General features: G+C 34.3%; 1 protein-coding gene across 10 annotated transcripts in view; it reads left to right on the forward strand.

The window, feature by feature from the left end:
* SSBP2 (single stranded DNA binding protein 2) overlaps positions 1-27,502 on the forward strand; it is a 249,913-nt gene that overhangs the window by 167,959 nt on the left and 54,452 nt on the right. For 6 of the 10 annotated variants that reach the window (XM_045197921.3, XM_045197919.3, XM_024563573.4 and 3 more), the window contains one exon: positions 19,551-19,610. The exons of the other annotated variants lie outside the window; for them this stretch is intronic. In XM_045197921.3, the coding sequence (XP_045053856.1) occupies positions 19,551-19,610 (60 nt within the window). The remainder of the gene's footprint in view (positions 1-19,550; positions 19,611-27,502) is intronic. 10 annotated transcript variants of the gene reach the window in all.

Raw genomic sequence — 27,502 nt, forward strand, 5'->3', positions numbered from 1 at the left:
GAAAAAGGAAAAAGAGCTAGAAGAGTCAAGAATAAGTCTGAGATTCCTACTTTGGGCCTTCTGGAAAATTGTAATGCCCTCATCTGACTTAGGAAAGAGGGGAGGTAGAAAAAGTTTTAGATATGTTAAGATTTGATGCACGCCATTCTTCTATCCAGGGAGGCCATTCCAGCTAATCCCAAATATTCTTCCCCTATTCAACTGGCTGAAATATGACCACTCTCCCTGGATATGCTTCTCTGAAATACTGAAAAACTGAAACTATCAGGCTTTTTAAAAAGAAATAACATGTTATTACCTTTTGGTACATATGGGATCACACTAGCCAAGTATTTCCTAAATACCAGCATCCATTTCCTATAGTGACTGGGCCTTAACCACTGTTAGGGAAGAGTGGCTGCTTTCTGTGAGTACGGATCGCAACAGACAGTCATAATTTAAGTTCTAACACCAGTTTCCAACCCAGTTCAAAGAGATACTGAGGTCCAAGAATTATGTAGAGTATGAGCATGGTTTTGAATCCCCATTCTTAGTGAAGAAGTGCAAAGGTTACTTGGGACTAGAGCAAGAAAGGACTGAACCTATTAGAATTTAATGAAAAAGTGAAACTAAAGCAAGAAGAAGAATTTGTAACCAGGACATAAGACACTGGATTCAGTAGTTCTGAGCTCCACTCACTATGTGATCATACTATAAAAATACGTTAAAATAGTTCTCCTGAATAGACAAATGTAATTCCTTTATTCCTGTTTACACTGCAGAACAAAGCCCCCCCTTCCCTTCTGATCTAAGTATAGACTTAAATGCATTACCTAGTGAAATTGTCACAAACTGAATTTGTGATTTTGTAACAACTGCATTTGAATGATAGCAATTAACTTAAACTCTAGAATGAGTAACTGACCAATACCTCTCACATTTAGCCAGTCCATTCTGGAAGGCAATCTTTAGATTAGTGCCTGTCTACTTATGACAGATATTAATGTTGTTCGTACTTACACTTTGACATTTTTATTAAAATGGGAGAGCTTTTGTTGTTGAATAGGAAACCAATTTAAAAAAATCAATGGTAATAGTTGAACATGGAAAAGGAGGTATCAATTTAGTAAAATAAAACCATTTAAAGTAAGTCACATATATTTATTTACCGGGAGTCTTTAATTAAGGGAATAATTTGTATATAATACCCTGTAAGTTCTCAATGTGACCTACCGTGGGACTGGTGAATGATTTTAGAGCAGCTTTCTTAAGTTGGGAAATCTTGCTTCCATTCCTAGTAAGCTTCAAACCTGCATGTTCAGTAGCCTGTACTTTCAGTTGGCAGTTTCAGTGGAAGAAAATGCAGTATTATGTTGTGATGTGAATACACATAGTGGACTTAGAACTGAGTCTGAACTCTGACTCTCCTGTCCCTGTGCGAGAGTCTTATTTAGAAGTCTCACTGTAAACTAAGAAGTTTGAGTTATACATCAATCTTTTATGTATTCTCACAGCATTCTTACTAAAAGATAGGTAAAGTTTGATTCCTGTGATTTTATTGACTAGGCAGCAGTGTTCCTTGAAACAGTTATATTTTCTTCTCACTTATGTATAATATTCAAAATAGTTTAGTAAAGTGCATAAAATAAAGCTCTCATTCTTTTATGTTTTCAAAGAATTAAGACTATTAACTCTTACCTTATCAAGTTTTATAATTTTATAGATTTCAGTAACAAGGAAACTTCTCTTGTGAACTTACTACATATAACTTGTACCACATTTAAAAAATGAACATTTTTTATTTCTACCAAAAACAATTGGGAGAAAGGGGTGAAAATACTTTATTTTTTCCTCCTTTCTTCTTTTTTACCACAAGAAAACTTTTAAGAAGAAAACTATATCTTGTTTTTGTCATTCCACTAAACATATCTGTATCTTTTATATAAAAACACAACATAATCTTTTAATACATACTGACATATATTTGAGTGCATACCCACCCAATATGGGGTATACTTGTAACTGTCTAATTTTGAACTCTCTATAATCTTTTGATATTGTTACCATATTATCTTTTGTTTTGGTTTTTATCTCGATATATTTACTGTATTGTAGTCACTGGATCTTTAGTTTTCTTAACTGAAACTGTTGAAAACTAATAATGTATTGATGTTGGGTTCTAAGTTTAAGGCTTTGACACGAATAAGATTATAAATACTTGTTGAAGATAATATATACCAAATACTTTAATTTCCAACTAGAGTGGCCATCCGTATTTTAAAATCTAGATTGATCCCATCTCTGATAAGGTGGAAAGTACTTTGCAGCAGGTTTGTCAGCCACGTTTTCTCTGCAGGCGTCGCCTTAGCAATGATAAAGCTGCCTTGCCATCTAGTGGTGGTTTGCAGACGTCTCTACTTGTTCAGGGTATGTTTTCCAAAGGTTTTATTTTTAGCAAGACTGCAATGTAGCAAGCTGACCTAACGCTTTGACATAGTAATAACGCAATAAGAAGGACAAAAAATAGAAAGATATGTCCCCTTTTCTCCATGGTGCTATTATGGACTAGGAAAAGCTCAGTATAAATCACTTTCATAAAGCAACAAAGACAAAAAGAAAGTTTAGGGTAATGAATATTCTTAATATTTTACAAGAAAAAAATCAATATGTTCAAAAATGAGAAAAATGGTTATTTAAGCTAACACTTGAAACTGAAAAAGAAAAATAAATGTTTTGGCAAGCTCTGGTTAAATTTTTCTAGAGGTTGATATATTTAACCTATATCTGGAAATAAGTCCTGCATTTTGATGATACCTTCATAACTAAGTATACCCATCTGCTCTGCAATTCCTAATCAGACTTTCAGAATACAAGTATCTTATTATCAGTGGCACCTGTTTTACCCTCTTATTTATACATACAGCTAAATAGTCTACATGCTTTCTCAATTCCCTTCTGTTTATATTAATCTTCATATTGTCTTTACTGTCAGTGCTTTGCCTTTCCTCTTACCCTTCCAGACCGTGGCTGGTTGTGAAAATAGTCTTAGGAAAACTCTGAACCTCAGGAAAATCTCCCTTTCCTTCTCCCTAGAAGTGATAGATACTATCTTTGATCTCAGACAACAAACTAAAAGATTAGGGTTTAAGTTTGACATTTTATTTTTTAATTATATTTTATTGATTATGCTATTACAGTTGTCCCAATTTTTCACCCATTACTCCCCTCCACCCAGTACCCCCCCCACTCCCTCAGGCAGTCCCCACAACATTGTACATGTCCACGGGCCATGTGTAGGTTCTTCCGTTACTCCATTTCCTGTACTGTAGTTTACATGCCCATGGCTATTCTGTAACTACCTATTTGTACTTCTTAATCCCTTCACCTTTTCACCCATTCCCCTGTACCATCTCCCCTCTTGCAACCATCAAAATGCTCTCTGTATCCATGATTCTGTCTCTGTTCTTCTTGTTTGTTAGTTTGTTTTTTAGATTCAATTGTTGATATATATGTATTTATTGCCATTTTATTTTCCATAATTTTGGTTGTCTTTTTCTTCTTAAATAAGTCCTTTAACATTTCATATAGTAATGGTTTGGTGATGATGAACTCCTTTCATTTTTTTCTTGTCTGAGAAGTTCTTTATCTGCCCTTCAGTTCTAAATGACAGCTTCACTGGGTACAGCAATCTTGGCTGTAGGTCTCAGCTATTCATGACTTAAGAATATTTCTTGCCAGTCCCTTCTAGCCTGCAGAGTTTCTTTTGAGAAATCAGCTGACAGTCTTATGGGAACTCCCCTATAGGTAACTAACTACTTTTCTCTTGCTGCTTTTAAGATTCTCTCTTTACCTTTAATGTCTCACATTTTAATTATGACATGTCTTAGAGTGGGCCTCTTTGCATCCATCTTATTTGGGACTCACTGTGCTTCTTGGACTTGCATGTCTATTTCCTTCACCAAATTAGGGAAATTTTTTTTCATTATTTTTTCAAATAGAGTTCCAATTTCTTGCTCTTTCTCTTCTCCTTCTGGCACACCTATGAAGCAAACATTGGACCTCTTGAAGTTGTCCCAGAGGCTGCTTACACTATCCTTGGGATGTTTTCTTTTCTTTTCTTTTTTTTAATTTTTTTGGATTCTTTTTCCTTCCTCTTGTTCTGATTGGTTGTTTTTTGCTTCCGTATGTTCCAAATCCTTGATTGGATTCTGGGCTTCACTCTACTGTTGTTTCCCTGAAAATTGTTCTTTATTTCAATTAGTGTATCCTTTGTTTCTGACTGGATCTTCTTATGATCCAGTCAGGCTGTTGTGATCCAGGCTTTTTATGATCCAGGCTGTTGGTGTCTTCACCAAGTTCCTCGAGCATCTATCTTATAACCAGTGTTTTGAACACTGCATCTGATAGATCTCTTATCTCCCTTTTGTTTAGTTCCCTTTCTGGAGTTTTGATCTGTTTTTTCATTTGGGCCATGTTTCTTTGTCTCCTCGTTAGGACAAAGTTTGTTTGTTTCTGTGTATTAGGTAGAGCTGCCATGACTCCGTGTCTTGGTAGCGTAGCCTGATGTAGTAGGTGTCCTATAGGGTCTGGTGGCAGCATGTCCTGTATCACCCAAGCTTAGTACTCAAGGTGTACCTTTGTGTGGTCTGAGTACACCCTCCTCTTGTAGTTCAGCCTTGGTTGCTGTTGGCAGATCAATGGGAAGGGTTTACCCAGGCCAGTCAGCTGCAGGGAGTGTCTTTGACCACTGACCACCAACCTCCACCCTCCATGGAGGATCAGCTGTACAGGGGAATTAGTTATCTACTGGGTGTGCAGTCCCTGGGGTTTCCCAGGAGGGGCAGCCCTATGTCAGCCCCGACCTGTGTTCTGCCCACAGTCACCCTGCATGAGCTATAAAGCAATCTAAGATGGCTGATACTTGTGCTAGGCTTGGAATTTCCCAGGCGAAGCTAAGCTGTGACTTTGGCTGGCTGCTACCTAGTGCTGTCCCTAGAGCCACTTAGTGAGAGGTACATGGGCTAGGAGCTCACTGAGGCCAACTCTTGCTTGTTTGAAAGGATTTAGGATTTTGTGAAGGGTGAACCAAGACCAGCCATTCATACGGAAAAGCCACTGTTAACCACTGTAAGTTTAGTGGGATGGAGCCTCAGTATCTCCAGGGTGGAGCACACAGTGATGAGTTGATGGAGCTTCAGATATGGCATCCACCTGCCAGCTCTGTGACTGTGTGGCTCCATGGGGAGAGGGCTCAGAAAAGGGAAAATGGCCTCTGCTTGCCTTTCCATCTGGGCAAAAGCTGTCCCCCAGCTCTCACTTTGATGCCAGATACTTCACTTTCTCCCAGTATGTCACTGCTGCCTTTCAAGCTGCTACCCTGGTGCTGGACCTCAGAGGGAGTGAGTCTGAGTAAGTCTGTGTGTGGGTTCTTTAGGAGGAACTGCTTGAGACTCCAGAAGTTTCTTCCACCGACTCAATTCCCACTGGTTTTTGCAGCCAGAAGTTGTGGGGACTTATTTTTCTTGCACTGGAACCCTGGGCTGGGGGACCTGGTGTGGTACTTGGACTCCTCACTCCCAAGATATCCCACCCCAATTTTTATCCACCACACATGGATGTGGGACCAGGCCATTTCACATCTCTACCCCTCCTACTAGTCTGAATGGATGTGGTTTCTTTAATTCTGTAGTTATCAGACTTCCTTTCAACTCAATTTCTGAGTGATGGTGGTTCTATAATTTAGCTGTGATTTTGATGTGCTTGTGCAAGGATCCCAGCCATGTTTACCTATACTGCCATCTTGACCAGAAGTAGATTAGTCTTTTCTTAGTTTAAATACATAAGATACTGAAAATCTGAAGCAGAACTGACTTACCTAATTATACCATTTAATATGATCTATATATAGTTTAAAAATTCAAGCATTAAAAATAGTATTTCTCAGAATTAATACACCATGATTTAGAGAATGGAGGTGGGGAAGGGTACTTACTTATCAAAGTTCAAGAAATAAAAATTAAGTTTTATTTTCTTATAAATGTAATATTGAATCTTTAAAGAACAGAGATTGTAAATATTAAAAATAGAACAGGCCATTCTCTAGTATAAAGATAAAAGCAGCTTGAAAAAATAAAGGTTCCTGACAGCTGCTGACTTTGATAATGCTTTCCTGCAGTTGTGGTAATAGTTTGTCTGGCCTCAACTATTAGAACAAATTAAAACTGCTCAGCTTGAGTAACTAAGTGAGCTTTTTAAAAAAATGCAGTTTCAAACAACTAAAGGCCTACAACAGTGACTAGATGAACAGAGAGCAGATGAAGGGTTCAGAAACTTTACTTAGGTTTTCCTATTAAGATGGAATGAAGTAGTTTTCTCTTAGAAGACCTTTTTTTTTATTTCTTTGTCAAAATGAGTATTTAGGAAACTTAGCTTGGCCATTCTAGATGGATATTGGTTCTCCTTTTACTTTCATGCTAAAGGTGTCACTAAGCTAAAGGTGTCAAGATATTCAAATGAAACAATAAAATACCACATTTTAAATTATATCTGTGATAAAAGCTAATCTGTTTTTCAAATAATTTGAAAGTACATTTTCTTGTAAAAAATATCTAAACAAAATTTTTTTCCAGAATGCTGAAGTTTTTATTAAAGTCTCGTGGGGGAAAATACGTATACCAACTTGCAAATATGCAAAGGCTATTTATAACACAACTTAATTTTTTATTTAATGGTGGTTACAGAAATAAAAATGGTCCTTTTTTTTGGAGATTAAAGAAGGAATATTATAAGTTCCCTATATACAGGTGGAATAGATTTGTCTTAAGTATACATTAGGATGCCTTCACCTTTTTTAAAAAATGGCTTATCACTAGATAGTGTTCAGGAATAACTCATCAAGCATCCACAAACAGTGAAAGCCAGACAGTAAATATTTTAGGCTTTGAGGTCTTTGAAGTCACAACTCCTCAACTCTAGTGTTGTAGTATAAAAGCAGCCTTAGCACTACATAAACTAATAAGCATGGCTATTCCAAAAAAACTTTATTTACAAAAACAAGTGTTGGGTCAGATTTAGTTCATGAGTCATAATTTGCCCACTCCTGTTCTATTGGAATATGGTCACCACAAGAGATTTTGTAAGACATCCGGAGGGCAGGGATCAACAGCAATGTTTCCCCAAGTGTGTTCTGTGCACTACTAACACAAGAGCCATGGAAGTCACCCACTCCTAGTGTATCCAAACTCTTGGGAATGGACATGTGGGACTAAAAGTCCATTATGTTTTCTTGTTGTTTGTTTTGTTTTTAACAGATGAATCTTACAAACTAAAATTTGAGAATCAGTGGCTAAGACTGCTGACAACATTCAGTGATAAATATTTGTTGCTCCCCCCTACCCTCACATACTAGAGTTACTACTGTAGTAAACAAGATAAATAGAAATCACTGCCCACATTGAACTTACAGTCTAGGGAGACAGTCAATAAATACAATAAATAATTTTATAATATATGATCTGTTAGTGATAAGGGCTAGGGAGAAAAATGGAACTGAAAGGGAAAGTAGGCAGCATTACAGAAGTTTTGGGTAAAGTGTCCAAAGAAGCACCCAGTGAGAAAATGCCTTTTGAGTAAATACCTGAAGGAAATGAAGGAACATGCATATGATATCTGGGAGGAGTGTTCTAGGCTGAGGGACAAACAGACATAAAGTCCCTGAGTTTAATGCATGGCTGGCTTTTTGCGGAGATGAGAGGGGCTGGGTAGCTAAAGTAGAGCATCAGCTGGGGAGAATATGGTGGAACCTCAGTTCTCAAACATAATTCATTCCAAAAAACAGTTTGAGAAGTAATTTGTTTGAAAACCAAATCTCTTTTGTTTGTCACCTGAGAGATGTGTGACTGATCATACAAGTATCAGCATGAAAGGGTTGTTGGGTAGAAATCAAGACCTGAAGTTTATTAGACCCCTGAGACATTTCTCCTTAAACAACTTGGTCAGAACCAAATTGTTTGAGAGCCAAGACGATTGAGAACTGAGGTTTCACTGTGGTTAGATATGGAGTCTTAGACAACAGAAGGCCATATCACGTAGTCTTTGTAGGTCATTGTATGGATTTGGGGTTTTACTCTGATTAGAAGGATTGAACAGAGTCATTCTGGCTGCTATGTCTTGATTAGTTTTGCATAAGGGAAGGATAGAAACAGGGAGACCAGTTTGAATGTCACTGCAAAATTTCAACAAGAGATTATTGAATTCTAGATATATTATGAAGCTAGAGCCAACAGATTTGGTGACGGTTGGGACATGTGTTGTGAGAGAAAAGGCTGAATCAAGGGTGACTGCAAGAGTTTGGTCCTATCCCACTGGAAAACAGAGCTGACATTTATGCATGTAGGCAGAACTTCAAGAGGAGGTATGAGGGGAAATAAGAAATTTAATTTTGAACTTAAGATTAAGATGGCTTTTAGATACTCACGAGAGGTGAGTAGGAAACAAGATATCAGAGATTGGAGTTTTATGTTTCAGGCTTGGGCTAAAGACATAATTTGGGGAGTCATTAGCATATGCATAACATTTAAAGCTATGAGCCTGCATGACATCACCAAGATAGTGAGTTTAGATAGAGACAAGAAGCTCTACAAGGACCCCAAGGCATTCTGATGTTAAGAAGTCAGGATGATGAGAAGGAGCAAGCAAAGAATGAGAAGGAGCAGACCGTGAAGTAGGAAGAAAACCAGGCATTGTGGTGTCCTGGAAGCCAAATGAAAAAAAAAAAAGTTTCAAGGAGGAGAGCAACAACCCACTGTGTCAAATGCTGCTGATAGTTCAAAGTGGTTGAGGACTGACAATTGACCATGGGATTTAACAAGAAGGTCATTGGTGAGGCAGTTTCAATGGAGTGATGGGGATGAAAACCTCATAAAAGTGGATTCAGGGTAAACTGGAAAGAAAGAAATTGGAGTCAATGAGTATGTCCAACTCTTTCAAAGAGTTTTACTCTAAAGGGAAAGAGAAAGGAGGCAGTAGCTTCAGGGAGAAAGGGGGAAGTCAAAGAAATCCTGCTGGGAGTGAAGTGTTGGCTCTTACCAACTGCTCATCCCTGCTGAGGGCCAACTCTGCTAGCAACTGTGGGAAGAGAGTATGTATAGGCTGTTGCCAGGTATCATCCATTCCACCCAGCAATCAGATGTAATCTTAAGTACAAGTTATAATGCCAGAGAATAGAGTAATCAGGTATCTTTTGTGCACAGTAGGATATTTATCAAGAAAGAGTAAAATAGAATTAATTACTTAGAATGCCTGCGAGTATGAATACTGTTTTCTGTCATTTTTATAATCTATTAATGATCTCCAACATTACAAATACTTTTGACATCTGTAAATACTTTTCCATTTGAATTTGTCTTATAAATTATGTTGTGTACGTGTATCCATTTTAAGATATGTTCCAAAATGCATTTTCAAATTGGAGATGTAGAAATAACTTTAGTTTGTACAATTTGAATTCTCTCATCTTGCTTATTTTTATACTTTTTAAAATTAGTCAAATTAGTGAACTCTAGTTTCAAAAGACTTTTGATGCATTAATAATTTATGTAAAAATCTGTTCTGTAGAAAGACTATTTTATATAGTTTAGACATGAGTAATTGTAAGTATGTATTTCATTTTTACAGGTAAATAACCAGGTGAATCTGAGAGTATCATTTTATTTCTAAAGGAAGTAAAAATATACGGAGTAGACAAAAGTAGGCTTACAGTTGTAAGTATGTGAAGCAGTTTATTCTTGTATTATTATCTATTAGTTATTATGTATTGTATTACAACTGTAAACCTACTTTTGCCAACCCTTGTGTATTATCTGCCACTTGTATCAGAAGACCAACCCCATAGGCTAGTTTCTTTAACAAATGTTGTTATCTTTGTGTGTGAATTTGAAAGGTCTACTATCTAAACAGCAGAAATTTCCCTAGCATATCAAGGGTTGATATGAGAGGATGAGAACAAAGTACCATTTTTCTTTTGCAGTGGTGCATTTAGGTAAATTACCTGTCTCACACACTTGCATCTGGAATGAGTTTATGTGGAAGTATAGTATAAAATGAGGAAAACAAGCAAGGGAACACTTGCATTCTTTAATGAAAAATTAAGAGTGGCTTTTGAAAATTATTTTAGCTTCTTTTTTCTTTGAGCCAGCTGATAATTTATCCTAAATTATAAATCCCAAATATTTATTTTCATACCCACTGTAGTTTTTTTTTTAATACACTAATATAGGTTGACATGTCCTTGTGACTTCAGTCAGTCGTGAGAGGCAGCACAGAGCCTGATTCAGGTTGCACAGGACTCCAGCTACTAGTCTCACAGACACCACAAAAGTGTGTCTGTGTGTGTTCGTGAATATAAGTTGCTCTAAAACAAATTATTAAAGTTTCTTATAGAATACTGTCAAACTTTTATAGCTTATTGGACCAGCAGCCAGTACAGTCCCCATGCACAGTCCACAAGTCCATTGTCACACACCTGTATCTAATATACAGTAGTGAGGACTTCAGGAATAGAATCTTTTTGACAAGACCCATAATGTAAGTGAGTTATTTTGATGATTGGACTAAATCCACATCAAGAGAATCAACCTAAATATTACCCTGTGCTGAGTTGCCAAAACAACATGTAAGAAACTGGATCTGTTAATATTTTACAGTTATTTTATGAGTTGTTTTAATTGTATTGATGATGGTAGAATATTTAAGATGTATGAGAGATAAACTCCATATTTATGCTTATCAGTAGACTATGCCAGCACAAGTATGTCATTTGGTGAGCTAAATTAGTTTAATACTAGTTGGGATTAAAATGTGTTAACCAAGAGCGCCCGTCCACTGGGGCGTCAGTAGTGTGTGACAGAGACGCTTGTGGAGAGCATAGAAGAGCCGCAAAGTGGCCTGGGCAAACTCCATTTGATGTGTAATTTATGCTCCATTACTTTTCCACAGGAAAAAACTTCATAAAGAAATCTCATAAAACATCTCATGGAATTACAGATATAAGTGAATGTTCTTATTATGTCTAAGCGATCTGAAATGAAATGGTAACATCACAACATTCTGGAATGATTTTTCCAAATAATATTCTCAGTAGCACATGACTTCAATAAACTTAGCACATTTAATAAAAAATATATTTTTTTCATGAGGAAAATATAGAATAGCAAAATAGAGAAGAGAAATCTATATAGAAAAATCTTGTACAAAAAAAGGGAATTGAATTAACTAAAAAATGGACGCAGAATGAATAAAAAGTAATATTTAGCCTTAAAAAATGTTTATGCCTTTGTTTAAACGTTACAGTGAATATATTTGCATTACTTTTCCAGTACTTTTCCAGATAAGTAATCGTAACCCGCCGTATTTATCATTTTCTAAAATTATGTTCAGATGTTTTTCCCTTGAAAGAGACTAGAATAATTTTTATGTCATAGAGTGTGTCTTATTCCCTGTGTTTGCTTGAAATAGTACATCAAAATATCAGAAGAAAGATTAAATCTGTCTAAAGCTATGTCTTCCCAGGACCAAGTAAGGTAGATATTTGATCTTTATGTAATTTATATAATTACTGAAGAAACCCATATTTTTTCAGGCTCTATATCACTTTGTACTTTGTTTTTGCTAAATGTTGGTGGAAGCAGATTACTTTTTGGCAAATAACCATTTTCTAACAGATTTTTGGACTAAAGAAGGTTATGTACTAAAGACAATTTGATATTAAGAAAGCACAATGTTTAATGTTCTTACTTAAAAGAGCCTTTTCTTAATGGAAAATATGTTAGCTGTGTGGGGGAAGGGGAAATTTTCCCTTTTTTCCCTGTTCTTCTCCCTAGTGTAATCAAATTGACATGAGACAGATTAACAGGTGAAAATAACCAAATTTACTACATATGTACATAAGAATGTGATACCGGAGGAGAAATTAGACAGTTGAGGCTTATATGTCGTTTTGAACTAAGGAGAAGGACGTTAGGGGGAGAGGTAGTGGTTTGAGACTTCTCAGGGGAGAAAGACAACTCACAGTTCACATAGAGATGAAAAAATAAGTAGTTGGTAAACAGATGTTTGCTGGACCATCTTTAACAATGAAACACAGAGAGGACTTTGATCAAAGGCCCTTGCTAGGCTCCTCCCTGTTGCACGCACGCTACTTCGTATTAAACTATGGTTGCCTATAATGAAAACTCCCGTTCTGGAGCAGGTCCTTTATCTAATTGTTTTAGGTATTTAGGGGGAAGATCAAAGGTTCTTCCTTAGTATTTAGTTTCTTAAAATAACCAGCTTAAAATAATCAATATCCCAAAGAGGCATACTTCGGAGTGACAAATTTTGCTTCCCTTTAGCTAAAAACATTATTTCTGAGACCTAAGAATTACAGCTTTTTGACTAGTGTCCCATGTATAAATACTGCACTTTATGAGACTAACAACTGAGAGGTGAGCTGCTATTTGGAATTGTTAGCAGTTTGCTTGGCTGGTCTGTGCTTCAGAAAAAGATCAATGACTTACACTTTCTTTGCCAAATCATACATGAATTAACCTGACATTCTTTTATACCAAAGAGTGGTTGGTAAATATTGGTACTCTGTAAAACTACCTAAGAATTATTTTCAACTCTGACACCCCAGATATAGTAAGAGAAACCTGAAAGCAGAGAATAAAAGATCTTATTCGTCATCTAAATTATGTTTTCTTATATGTTGTTGATATGTGTATTATAATTACAACTCAGTATCTTCTTGGGATCTCCAACAGTTGTTCTTTGCCTACTTTTATTAGGTCCTCTGGAAGATATAATATATTCTACTAAAGCAAGCAGAATTTTCCCTTCTACACATAATTTATAGACATTTCCCCACAGAAAATCAGATATACTATGCCAATACTGTGGCTTACAGTAACAATATCAATAGATACTACCTACTTTAACAGGATGATATTTTTAAAAATAAATTGGTCAGGTGAGATTTTAAACATAAGAACAAAGCTTTATTTTATCTTTTTCTGTTTTTTGCAGTCTTCCCATCAATGTTGCTCATTCACTCTATGAGCCAGCTCTGAAACCAACCAAATATTTATTGAATGCTACTCTGTAATGCTCTCTCAGAATGTGCTAACTGCTTCCTTCCCTTCCCCCTGAACCTCATTAGAAGTTATCACGTTATAATGAACAGTTTGATTATAATGATGATACTTTTCTAATAATACCACACCCATTTACCACCATTCCCCACCCACCTTCTACTATTCCCTGTCAGCATCTGACTTTAAACACACAAACTAAAGACTACATATATTATTAAAACGCCACCAAAAATGTTTAAGAAAACAGAGATGAAGCTTACTGAGTTTATTTTATTTCAGTTTTCACATTTCTTTTAGTCCAGTGAACCAAGGCCACATGCTAATTAGTGCTTTATATGCAAATTAACTTGCTTACCTGAAATACCACTGCCTCTTCAGCTTTTCATGGTTGAGTGGCAGCAAGGGGAAAGAAGTCTGCATTGAGTGCCTGGTCACACAGTAGCTGGGGGCCTACGAGGAAGTGCGGAGTCAGACAATTTATTTATGGTGACTTGGTTGTGAGAATGAGGTATGTGTACCTGCCTTTATTCTATAAATATATTACTGTAGCAGAATGTTACAGCAGTAAAAAGACAAAAATGGCAGTTAAGAAATTTGCTCCTGTTTTGTTTTACCTAAAATAAGGAGGTTGAACTAATAAACTCTAAAAAGTAAAACTGTCATATCTTGAAAAAGGCATATTCAAATAAAATTATATGTTAGACTTTAATTGTACAACACAATACTTGTAAAACTTCAAGTAGTTTTGTGAAGAAGTTATTTCTGAATGAGTGTTAAATCGCAAAACTGTTTTTTAAGTTCATAGTTTCATAAACTTGGTAATTGTGTAGTATTTCTTTCAGTTAGAAAGATACTATTCTCTTCAAAATTAGGAGCAAATTCCACATGAATAATTTTGGATTCAAAAAAAGTTCAGTTACTTTAAATTATGTAAGTTCTGCATAGTTACATATTCTAGAATATACCTCAGACTTAAATTTTCAGAACCATAAACTAAAGGCTATATTTTTCCACTCTAAAGAAGTTAGTGTTATTTTTCTCTTCCTCATTGATAAGTCTAAATTATGCTCATAAAATAAAGTATAGTATATAGAAAGTACTTAGATGGTTGCCATTTTTTAAATGTTCTATATATTTATTTTTAGAGAAAGGGGAAGGGAGGGAGAGAGGGGGAGACACATCGAAGCACACCCCCAATGGGGGACCTGGCCCCCCGCCCAGGCGCGCGCTGACCGGGAACCGCACCAGTGCCCTTTCCGTTCGCAGGCCGGTGCTCAGGCCACTGCACCACGCCAGCAGGGCTTCAAATGATTGGCATTTTTAAAGAACCTTTTATTTTTTAATGATTTAAAATTTTCTTTCTTATCAATTTGTTCTTAAAGACTAAGATTTAAAGAGTTTCTAAAAGCCATGTTGAAATATTTAAAATAAGATTTAAGGTGATTTATATGTTGCTACATCAATTTTAAGGGTTCTGGGAGATACCAATTTTATTTTATGGATAAATTACATTTTGCAGCCTCACATTAAGGTAATGACTTTCTCTGAACAGTTTTTGTTCTTTCCTCTGAAGTGGGTTTCCTACAAATCAGGGCCCATGTGACACAGCAGTGTACTAAACCCTCCCTGATAATGGTATGAACAAGGTGCTAAGGAAGTAGGGGAAAGGAGACTAGAAAGATTCTTTAAAGAGGAAATAACAGAAACTGGCCCTTAGAGGATTAATAGAAGTACTTGGCAGAGAGAGTATAAAGTAATCTCAAGAAATAGTGAATATTCTAGTGTTGGTAAATCATATTTATAGGTTTTTTAGGAACTGGTAATAGTAGAAAATATTAACAAAGCTGGTAACATTTGAGCAGTGTATCATTTAAGATGTCCAGTTTGATCTTGTATATAGTAAAAGAAATGAGGGCTTAAAATGGTTCTTATCACTAGTAATTTTAGTACTGCTAAGTTATTTATACAACCATTCCCTAGGCAGGGAAGTCTGGGGTCTTCAGAGAAGGAGAGAATTGGACTGGGAAATGTACCTTCAACTAGTGTGAGGAAAGAGCTGGTTATTTCTGCTTCTTAGGGAATTGAGATAAAACACTAGGGGCTTATGAGAGACCAAATAAGAGGGAGACTACTACTTTCCACTAGCAGAAAGGGCAAAGAAGAAAGGAAAATCTCTCTTTAAAAAAGAAAAATTAGGAAAATCAGAAGTTTAAAAGTCCACAAATAATTCCTGATATAATGGGAAATAATAATCTTTTTAAACTGAGTGATATTTATACTGAAATACATTATGATTATAAATGTGTTTCTTTCTCTAAAAGACCATTTGGAGGAAATGAGATGGACACGTGATTTGTATTTCTGTTTTTTCCCTTTCATTTAGTCATCAAATATTTATTGATTTTTCTGGCTTTGTACATTGTTTTATTCACTCTGGTTTATCCCATTCATTCTGGACAGACAACGAAAACATGTAGAAATAAGAATTTATGCCTGTAAATGTAATTTCCACATGTCACAGCGCTGACTATACTACTTGATTTATCACGTCATAAAGAATCTTACTCCACGAGTTTTGTCTAATTTGGAAAAATCTTTTATTTTTTATTTATTTTTTCTTTTCTTTTTATTGTTGTTCATTTACAGTTGTCCCCATTATCTCCCCATTATAACTTTGATTTTCAGTCATTCATTGCACTACATGTTCTATCAAATAGGAATATATAATATCACTTTTGAGGGAAGGCACCAGATTGAAGTATTATTTCCTTTGAGTTTTCATTGATTCTTGCCATTTGGTGAAGAGAACATTCTATTTGTTCTAGATTAGTGGACTGATAGTAGAAAACAATTTTCCCAGAAAATTGTTTCTTCTATTAATTACAAGACTGTGAACCTTGAAAAATCCTAAGCAGCAGAATGATCTTTATCTGCTTTATTCACTGATATGTCCAACCACTAAAACACTGCCTTTGTAGGTATTTAATAAATATTTGTTAAATGAACTAATCTCTAGGATACATTTTAATCAATAAGTGCAACTTTTTTAATTCTCCCTATTAACCTTTGATCTGAACAAAGCATAATTGTTGGGGTATTTTTTTCTTTAACTGAAGCTTCCTTTTTTCTCTGCAAAGCATGGAAATAAGTTTCTGCAGCTCCTCAGTAAAGGTGGTTTGTGCCTTAGGAGCACATGCCTATGACCCCTCCCCTTGACCACCCCCGCACACTTCAAACACTTAGAGATATTTATAAAATATTAATATTTATATCTAAAGGTAATGCTGGAAATAACACAGAATCATGGGTTTTTATTTTGTTCATTTTTCTAAGGAATTTTAGAGATCATCTAGTCCACCTCCCTCATTTTAAGGTTGTGAAAACTCCAGCCCTGAAAGGTTATTTTCTCAGGGCTCATCTGCTGATTAATCAGTGGTGGTGCAAAAGCTAGAATCCAGGCCTGTGACTCGCAGTCAGATGTTTTTTGCACACACAGTATAAGTAACTTTTTCAAGGGGAAGGCTTTTCCAGTTAAAATATCCACTCACCTCATAACAACTTTATGCAAATTATTTTGATGCCCAAACTATTAAAAAAAGTTTTTTTATCCCAAATGTGAAGAACGTGTTCTTCCGAGGTTTTTAATGCAGAAAGCACTCACATGTCTATCAACTGATGTACTTTATGTTATTAGTAGGTAATCTCTTAGATTCATACTTTACCATAAATAATTTAAATTTGTTTCAATATCTTATATTACATTTGAAAGCAAATTGACTTCTGAATAGTGAAGTACAAATATTTGTGTAGCATACTCTCAGTTGCTAGTATGCGAACTCTTGGGTTCTGTTGCTGTGTCTGTAACTCAACAAGGAGGCAGTTGAGAACCCAGGTGGTTAACTAGATAACTACATGTGAGGATCAGTCTGGATGTTAAAAGCTTACATTATAACAGCACTAACTTAATATTAAAAATGTTTTACCTACAGCAATCTTTATATTTTAGGTAAAAGTAGTAGATGCTTAAACCTAAGTTAACTAGGTTTTTGTCATTTTTTGCTTTAATTATATATAATCAATGGGAATTAATAAGTGGTTTTCCTTCTTTTTTCTCTGCCAAAAGAAAAAAATAAACCAAAAATTTGAACATCTTGGAAAGCACACAGCGGAAATAACTAAAGAGATAGTCTGTCCCAAAATGCTACCCTGGCAGGACCTGCAGGGTCCCAGCTACCTCTGGACTGCTGCTTCCTCTCAGCAGTCCCTCAGTGGGTCTCACAGTCAGATGGGAGAGCACCACAGTCCCATCAAAGTCCGTTCGCTCCCAGTGCCACAGAAAGATCTCTTTTTTCACATAGTTCACTAAACTCATACCATAGCATCATTTTATATTCAGAGGAACATGGAAATCTCAAATGCTCTATTTCAAATAAGCCACTTGAAATAAATTTTCTCAATATTTAACTCAGCATTTGGCATTTGATAATATTTTTAATAATTTCTACTTCATATTCCATTTCATAGTGAATTTATTATAGACAAGCATTATTAGTAAGCCATTTTTATTTCTCCATGTTTCAAAAACTAAACAGAAATTATACATTGGATTGCTGAGTATGTCATATAACTTCTCTTTGTGAAGGAAAGGCAACCATTCTAAAATTTCAATAACACTATATTAATTATTAAATTTTTAAAATAAGTCCAGAAGTTGAAAAAACAGTTTCATAAATGAAATTGGTATTAGGAAAATAGCAGAGGGAGTATGAATATTGGAATGCATTTCTAAGTAGTTGGCAATATACTTAACTAATCCAGTTTAAAGTTTCAGAAATGATGAAGGAGAGACAACTTTGATCAGATATGTATAAACTAGGCATTTTCTACATGTTAAACTTGGAAAATCCACTAAGATTTTATCAGATGATGGTATCACCTGAATAATCCACCCTTTCTGTTCATTTAAAATGGTTTCCTGGGAATACATTCATATGTAAGACCACAGTGAGCAAAAGCCAAATTGTTCACTTTATTCTAAAGTTCCTCTTATTTTTTGTCAAGACCAAGATATTATAGAAAAATAATTGGGCACACAATGCAATATATAGATCACGTACAATAGAAATGTACACTTGAAACCTATATGATCTTACTAACCAATGTCACCCCAATAAATTTTTAAAAAGTAAGAAAAAGAAAAATTCTCTACAGCATAAATATTTTAGGATTTTATTTTTCAGATGCTACTTTTAAAATAGCCCTGGGAAATATATGTAGCCATGAACTACAGGCCTAATATCTAAAATTGTTTTTAGAAAATACATTTAAATATGGAATTTAATTATGTAAAGTACTATAGCTCTATATTGCCCAAGCCTTTGTTAAATTGATTCTTATTTATACTAATTCATTCTTAATATTTTAATTTATAATATTCAATACTTTAAAGTTTATAATTTGCTTATATTCCATGTAAAGAATAATCTTACATTTAAGTACATTATGTATTTTCATGTCATTAAACAAAATTCTATTTTTTCTGCTGTTTATAGAAAATAAAAATGGAATTTTTAATAATTTTAGGAGTAACTTCAAAAATTTCAGGGCCCAAATCTGACTGACTAAACATATTCTCCTTCTACTCAACATTGAATAGTCACCAAAAGGATAATTTTAGGATGTTTTTCAGACAGCTCTTGGGCTGACAGTCAACATATCTCAGCAAGTTCTGATTCATCTAACAAAATAAATGTAATAGAATTTTAATACAAGACCACTTTTTGTTAAAAATACTCACTTCATAACCTGCTAGGCTCAAAATATATGATGAAATTTCTACTTTAATGTTTATCATCAATTTTGAATCACAACTAACCCTTGATTAAGTAAAGCCAAAGCTCTTTAACCACACTAACTCTTGGAAAAGAAATATCTTTACCATTTTAAACAGAGCTACAAAAGAAAAGCTGAAGAAATTTGGCAACTTTAAAATTATTTAAGGAAATTGATAACCAAACTGGATAATTCAGTCAAAAGTGTATACCTAGAACCCAATTTGTATAATGAGGTAGCCAATAAGCCTTTTCCGGAAATCTTTACTGAGATTCAGTTGCCTCCATTTCTTAATTCGTTTTGCCAATTAGATATCATTATCTTAATAATAATTCACATTTTAAAAATTTTAGTTACTTTAGTCATTTTTGGTATTTTTACAATTTCCTTGGAAAGTTTTGCAGATATTCTACAAAAAATAAAAAACAGTGGTAATTTTTCTTAAAAGCATTTATTCTGCTGAAAATCACATATGGAAGTAAATTGATTTATGTTTTGTATAGTTCTACAAATTTTTAAGCAGTTTATTTTCAGATCTGTATTTTACATTGTGCTGTTTTTTTTTTCTTTTGGTTTGGTTTGGTTTATTTGTTTGTTTTATTTTAATAGCCTTTTATGTCACCTCGGTACCCTGGAGGTCCAAGGCCCCCACTGAGGATACCTAACCAGGTAAGATTTATGTGCTACTTAAGTTTTTTGTTTGTTGTTTGTTTGTTTGTTTTGAGAATCAATAAAGATCTGGAAAATGTCACAAATACTTTTTACCTATAACGATATTAAGTTATCCGTTCTCTATCCCATTTAATGCTACTTCTAATAGTATATAGTCTACAGTCCATAGGCTGGATGACTGTTTTTATAAATAAAGTTTTATTGGAACACAGCCACACTTAATTCATTTATGTGTTTTCTATGGCTTCTTTTATACTGCAAAGGAAGGTAGAGTAGTCATGATAAAGACTGTACATGTCTGGCAACCCTAAAATATGTACTATATAGATCTTTTCAGAAATAAGGTTTCTTGAACCTCAGAATCTACCATGTACTTTGAACCTAATTTTTAAATATGTACAGTTTTCATAAATGCTGATTATATTCTCATTTAAAAGATGGCAACAAAATTTTCTATGAACATACTTTGGTTTATTTTTTAATATATTTTCAATATCATGGCTGTAACATTTACACAAGTTCTGTCCAATTATATTGACCTACCAGACATAAAATTAGCTGCTTTTAGAAGGGTTAGAGCTATTAATAAACAATTAACAATAAGTCTCTTAACTTTTTTATTTACAAGAGCTCTGAGATTTTCTAAACATTTGTCCTTGAATAGTTTTTTTTATCAACACCATAAATATTTATTTGTTAAAGCGAATAAAGCACAATTTTTACTTGCAAGGAGTTTATAGTTTAATTTTAGGATACAGATAACACAAAAAGAAATTAAATGCTTAACTGTATGGAATAACTGTGTTAAGATAATTGTTTTGTCACTTTCTCTAAATCTGCTATTTGTATACCTCAGCATTTTCCCAGATTCAAAGTAAACCTATTATCACAATAAATTCTTTTTCATTCTTAATCTCTATTTCCGCTTTTTTCCTGACCAAAAATAGAAGAAAGTTGCACTTCCTAACACATTTTATAGCAACAGACTCTGTTTCTTCTCTCTCAACTCTTACTGAAATTATTCAGTGTTCTTGAAATGTCCCATTTTGCTGGTGTTGTCTGTTTGTAGCGCACAATAAGGGTGCCAGCACCCACACTCACCCCCAGGGGACAGTTTGAAGCAGGAAGCAGTGCCGGAAGTCCCCACACTCGCAGCTGGAGGAGTGTTCTCCTTCAGACTGAATCTGCATTTGGAACATAGGGCCATGGGAACAGGGCATGAAGTAGGCAAGGGAAGTGCGCAGATGCCAAGTGTTCAAATGTACGGGATTTTCTCTGTGAGTGAGCCTCTGTATGTTGACAGTCGGATGTACTTATACAGGTGTCTGACTCTTTTAAATTTCTTTTCAAAGGACAAAAAGTTGCATGTTTTATTAAGATATTCATGGTATTTCAGACATCCCATTCATAACTTTGTATGTTACATACACCTAAGAGGTTCCTGAAAATCTGAATTAAAGAAATGTGAATTTCTTGCGCAAGTGTATTGTGAGAATTTTTTTGACTTTGTGTATTCCATATCAATGATGAAAATCTGACAGAATTATTGGAGTCATACCCATTTGGTGTTGAAATGCCTGTTATGTGTAAGACACCGCAAGAGGCTCCAAACCATACAGACTGAAAAGGGAAGCACTTTTAGGAAGAGGCGTGGGGATGTGGACTTGTGAATCTAGATTTTTTTTTAAGAACAAGTTTATAATTCATGTGTGTTTGCAAAAGAGGCAATTAAAAAGTTAAATGTAATAAAGAATTATAATACAGGTTCTTTCTCCTCCAGAATTTTAAACAGTCTTTACCTAAAAGTATTTTAAAACAACTGTACTTTTCTGTGAATGGCTCTTTTATTGCCCCCCCACACCCACAACAGATATATAAACTTCATTAGTTCAACCATCTAACTTTCAAATTATAATTATTTACATTTATACTATTTTTAAGAATAATTTTCTAAGCAAATTAATTCTGTAAACATACAGTTTTAGAAAATGTTGAACATTTAGGAGCATAACCCTTTAAAGCAACAACACAGTGCTTCAGTTTCATTACGTAGTCATCAAAGTAGAGTTGGCAAAACTGTTTTTGGTGATTAACTCAAATGATGAACATAAAAATACAAATATATTAAATGTTTTTTATTTCATCTTTATTTATAGTAGTCATAAACTAATGAAATTTGGTTTTATCATTAGATTACATCTAAGAAAATATAAAGTGAAATATTAACATCTTCAATTGTGTTGACTAATCATTTTAAATATGTAAATAGACATTCTTTTAATAAACAGATCCTTCAGAATTTATGATTACTGGTGATTAGGCTATAGATTTTAATATAAGTTCTCCTGAGATGATTTTTATCGTTCTGGACTAAATTTACAGTAGTTTATATTTATGCTGTTTCTATATTCTAAATATAGAATATTTAAATCTAAATATAGAATATTTATATTCTATAAATACAGCATATTTATATTTTACCTTTATGCTGTATTTGGAATGTGGTGTAATATCACTATTATATGAAAAAGTATATGAAGGAGTAATAGTCTCTAAAATGATTAAAGGAAAGTCAAATTACAAAATTATACAATTTGGCAAAGAATAAGTATGTATGAAAAAACATATGAAACAGACATTAAGTCCAAAAAAACATTTTTGTCTATACAATTTTATACTGGAATTGGTTCAGCTATCAGAATAGGCTGTTGCTGTTGAAGTATCCATAACCCGAGTAGAGCAGGTCTTTATCCTTCTCACAGATAAAATGTCTAATCAGAAAAATGCACAATGTTCATTCAACACTCTGATGAGGAAAACCCCAGAAGCCAGAAATACAGACTGTTAATGAGTGAAACCAAGAATAAACTATTGATTCATCAATCCTATAGAATTTTGAGAATTTATACTCTATTTCTGACCATTCCTGAAAATCTGTCAACAGTTATGTGAATTGAAGTAACACGTAGTTAATGCCATTGACCACTTTATATTCTAAAACTGATTTGGGTATTCTAAAAGCACGGTACATCAAGCTATTTTATTGGAACTCTCAAAGATATTTGCCCAATAGTAGATAAGTGGTTAAGGTAATTACGCTATAGCAAAATGGTGAAATAGTATGCAGCTATTATATTAAAAGGCATGCTCTACAATTAAATTTATAGATATGATAAAACGTTAATTATCTAGTATCCAATGTGAAAAAGAAGGCACAAGCTGTGTGTAGTACATCACCTTTGCTGTATCGCTGTACACACTCATGTGCCCCCCTCCGTATGCGTACCTTTGTCACAAAGACTGTAAAGATCACATCCTTTATTTCTAGGTGATAGGATTATGAGGGAGTTTTTACATGTCTGTATTTTTAAAGTTTGCATTGAGCAGGTAATAATTTGTGATCAGAAAAAATGATATTAGTTCTGGTTATTCAATATAAGATTATCCTTTATTGATATTGAGTGTATTATAGTTTTATACAATAAAAGGAAAAATGTAATGGATGCTGAGGATAGGCCAGTCTTAAAAAGACTCCACTTCATTACTTTGTTCACATACTGTTTCATGTAGGGAACAAATGATAGGGAACAAATCAGCGTTTGAGCAGGAAAAAAAAAAGCTGTCAGGACATTTATTTATGTACTTCAATGAACTTACAATATCCCCATACAACCAAGATATTGTAAACAAACTACATACTTACTCTTTTTCTCATGTTCTCTTATAAAGATGAATGATATCTAGCATATCCTTTACCAATAATTTTCTGACTATGGAAAATTTTTTGCATGTAGAATTTGATGTTAATTAATGATACCAGTATGAAAACAGAAGAACTTCAGCTGCATAAAGAGAAATATGTTCTACATTGAGTAAATAGTAGGAGTCTTATAGCTAAAATTGTAAGAAGGATAACTATAACAAATATCTAACTTTAAAAATTAAATGTGTTGCATGTATTTAATATAAGTTAGTGGTTTATGATGAAAACATAAAGTAGCTTTCATTGCCAGTCAAAAATATTCCTTTCTATCATTTGGGACCTCCTTATTTTCTTGTTTCTTAGTGATAATTACACTATCAATGTATTTAAATTACTATGTGAAATCTAATGAAACAATTAAAATTATTATATCTTTATGAATTTGAATTATATGTATATCCTGGTATATATATATTTCCAAATATTTTCTACCATTGTAGGACAAAGTAAATTAACAAATTCAATATCTAACAAAAAAAATTCATTCTCCTTCCCAAACTAATAAAAGTTTACATAGTGAATGCTATGCGGTCTTACTCAGTTTAAGTTATAGTTATACAGAGCTTTTAGGTACAGTGTTTACTGCCTTCACCAAAACGTATCTAACTATTTTAAAGCTGTTTTGTCACAAATATACCCTGTTTGGAAATAAGCCAATACAAAAAATGTACTGTATATATGTGAGTAGACATTTCATAGAGCTGTACAAAGTTTCCTTTAGAAATATTCAGTCAGTCAACAAATACCTGCTGAGGTCTGCTGTGTGCCAGGCACCATTCTAGATGTGGTGCTGCACCACTACACTGGCCTGGCATTCTGACTCAGCACTGCCCAACACCGCTTTCCCGGGGGATGGAAATACTCCCTGTCGGCACTGTCGTGTGAGGCAGCTTTAGTATTGTACTTTGAGCACCTTAAACTTGGTTAGAGGGACTGAGGAACAAAAATTTTAAGTTTATTAATTTTAATGAACTTAAATAGCCACATGTGCTACAGGGCTACAGTACGGGTGCAGTTATAGTGGTTGAGCTTTAGAAAAAAGGAAAATTAACTATGTATCAAATGGTGAGTTGTGCTTTGGAGATGGATTTCTTCCTACGCTGAATGTAACATTTCTGTGTTTTAATATCTTTTCTATTTTTACTGCCTTTTTATAGAAAAAAAGACAGTGATGTTGTCAAAAGGACCTTAATTGTGTTAAGTACCTTAGGTCCAAGGCCAGCAGTGCCCAGCAGTGCGTGACTTGGAGCGCAGCACTCACCCTTTCTGGGCCTTGATGTTTTTACCAGTACAGTGAGAGTGGATGCAGGTATTTCCAAAGTCCCTTCTAGTTCTAACTTTCCTTTATTATATTATCCTACTTCATTTCACATTGAGGAGGCCCGTTAAAATTCTGGGTAGATCAGAATTGTTACCTGAATTATATCATGAAAGCATTGAAAAATTAATAAATTTTTTCATTATTAGTGAGCATTTAGTCTCTATGAGTACACTATATAGTGGCATTCAAGGAAATAATCTGGTGTATATTCACCAGAATCTTAAGTTCCTACATGGATTTAGCATTGGTTTCATATCCTTTTAAAAGAAATAAGTCTTCATGAAGCAAGAAATTCCTTCATTTAATTATTTTTGTTTTATTAAAATTTTGTGTTATTTCATTCACTTTAAATTCCAGAATTTAAAACTTGTCTTTTAGAACTTTTGGCATATACTGATCTGATCTGAAGCCCTGGCTTTGCAACTTACCAATGTATAACTATGGACAAATGAACAAATTACTTATGCATTAAACCTCAGTTTCTCATAACCAAAAAGAATCAATGATAGCTTCATGGTACTATTGTAAGCATTGAGTGAAATAACAAATACAAAGAGCTTAGCACAATTCATGGCACAAATATACTGTTTCACAAGTGTATATTATTGTTAATATTATGCTTATTATTATTAAGCACCCTCATCATGAGTGTTATTTTCTCTCTCAGAGTAATCTTTTATGGAATGAGGAATGTATGCCAAAGTTTTTTATTAAACAAGTCTGAATAAAGTACATTTAACCTGTTAAAAATATGAAAATAATGACAAGATATGATATATATATTTCTTTTTCCCCAATATTAAAGGTATAAAGAATGCAGTCATTATGACCTTGTTGATGCCCTTGTTGGTCATCCCAGAACTTGTCAAAGTGTTTTAAAAGTTAGAGATTTGGCTTATTCTAAAAGACAAACTCTGGGGCCTAAACAGTTAAATTTATATAAATCTCGACATTGATCAAGAGTTCTGTAGGATTGTGATATATTTTTAAATGATGACTAGAAACAGGGAAAGACTTGTCAATTGTTCTGATATGCCAAGATTAACAACAAAAAGTAAAATTTTGAAGAAAATGGTTTCCAGTGATAACACATGATATCTCCAGTGAGACTTAGAAATTCAGAATCTAAGTCCAGAGTATAAAATTCTAGCCACTTGGAGACTTTAAAAAGCAAGAACTTCAAACTCACAATTGAAGATAGTATCGATTGATCATATATTTTCAGTCTTCCTCCTATTTCACTTTTCTTTTATCTAAGGATATCTTTTTAAATTGTTTATTGGGGTGACATCTGCATATTACATTGTGTGTTTATCACCCAAAGTGGAATCTTCTTCCATCATGATATATTTGACCCCTTTTACCTTTCATTCCCGCCCCTAGTCCCCTTCCTTCTGGTAACCACCATACCATTGTCTGTGTCTATGCGTTTTTAGGTTTTGTTTTTCTTATTTGATCATTTGTTGCTTTCAGTTTTATATACCACATATAAGTGAAATCATATGGCTCTTGACTTTTTCTGTCTGACTTGTTTCGAATCATTATAACTTTTGACGGAGTTGACCACTTCTTCCTTTTTGAAACTCTCCTTGTGCTTTCTGAAATGTCGGTCTTAGTTCCCCTCTTAATTTCACACCTATTCACTTTCAGATCCCTTCCTACCTCTTCTAGGTATTTCTAAATAATTATATATTTGATCTTTTTTTCTCTCCACTCTTTGAAGTCTAGTCCATTCTTATGAATTCATCACTGATGATTCCTAAAATTGCCCATCTAAATGCTATTCCTTCTATTCCTTCAATAAATTTGATTAGTCTGAGTGAAGAGACACAGATAGGTCCACACTCAGAGCTTATAGGCTGTTGGAGATACAGAGAAGAAAACAAGCCATGATCATATTTAGGTTCTGTGACAGTGGGGTCTAGGATCTTTCCTTCCCTGCATGCTGAAACATTCAGGGGCACAGGGAGGAGTCACACAGAGGGGGCAGAAAGAACAAATGGTCATTGTTGGTTGGGAGATAGATTATATTGAACAAATAATCACATCGATTAAGCAAATAGGTAAAAACTATTGAAGATAATTAAAGCTGGTTTCTCATTGTCAGAGAAAATAGAAAAAAGGATAAGAAGAAGCCTGAAAATAATTCTAAGGTTTTAGATTGGGACTGGAGGTGTTGAATCAATGTTGGAGAGTATAAACTTTGGCTCATGTAGATATCGCACAGAGAGAGAGGGAGGATATTAGTCATGGATGTAGATATGTGTGCATATACACATACATATATAGATTTTCGAGCTCAGAGTCTACCTGGATGGTCTAAAAGCAATGCACCCAACTAGTAATGCACACTCTTGAGAACCCAAATCTTGTTGCTTACACACTGTTATTCTCTAGAAGGAATCAGAACAAAATGGAGAAAAGATCAATTCCAGAGCTAGGCCAGAAAAATTATGAGATGAACCTGGAACATCTTTTGCTTATAAAGAAATGCTCAAAATATGATGGACCTTTGTGAATATTAAAGTAAATGATAATAATAGATTATAACCCATTAAATATGCTAGGAATCCATAAGTCTATAATAAATAAATAAGCAAAAAAAGGCAAGCTCCTCTTTACGGTTGGAATGCCAACTTACAAACCTAGAACGAATCCATCTGGCAACTATCATAGTGCTTAGGAGTTGTCAGTGGATGCTAAGGGTGGTGGGTTGATAAATGAATGATGAGGAGTGGGTATTGACAATCTTAGAATAGCTGTAATACTAAAAATAATCATTTATAAAGGGGAAACATAATGACC

Source organism: Desmodus rotundus, chromosome 1, assembly GCF_022682495.2.
Source record: "Desmodus rotundus isolate HL8 chromosome 1, HLdesRot8A.1, whole genome shotgun sequence".
NCBI lineage: Eukaryota > Metazoa > Chordata > Mammalia > Chiroptera > Phyllostomidae > Desmodus > Desmodus rotundus.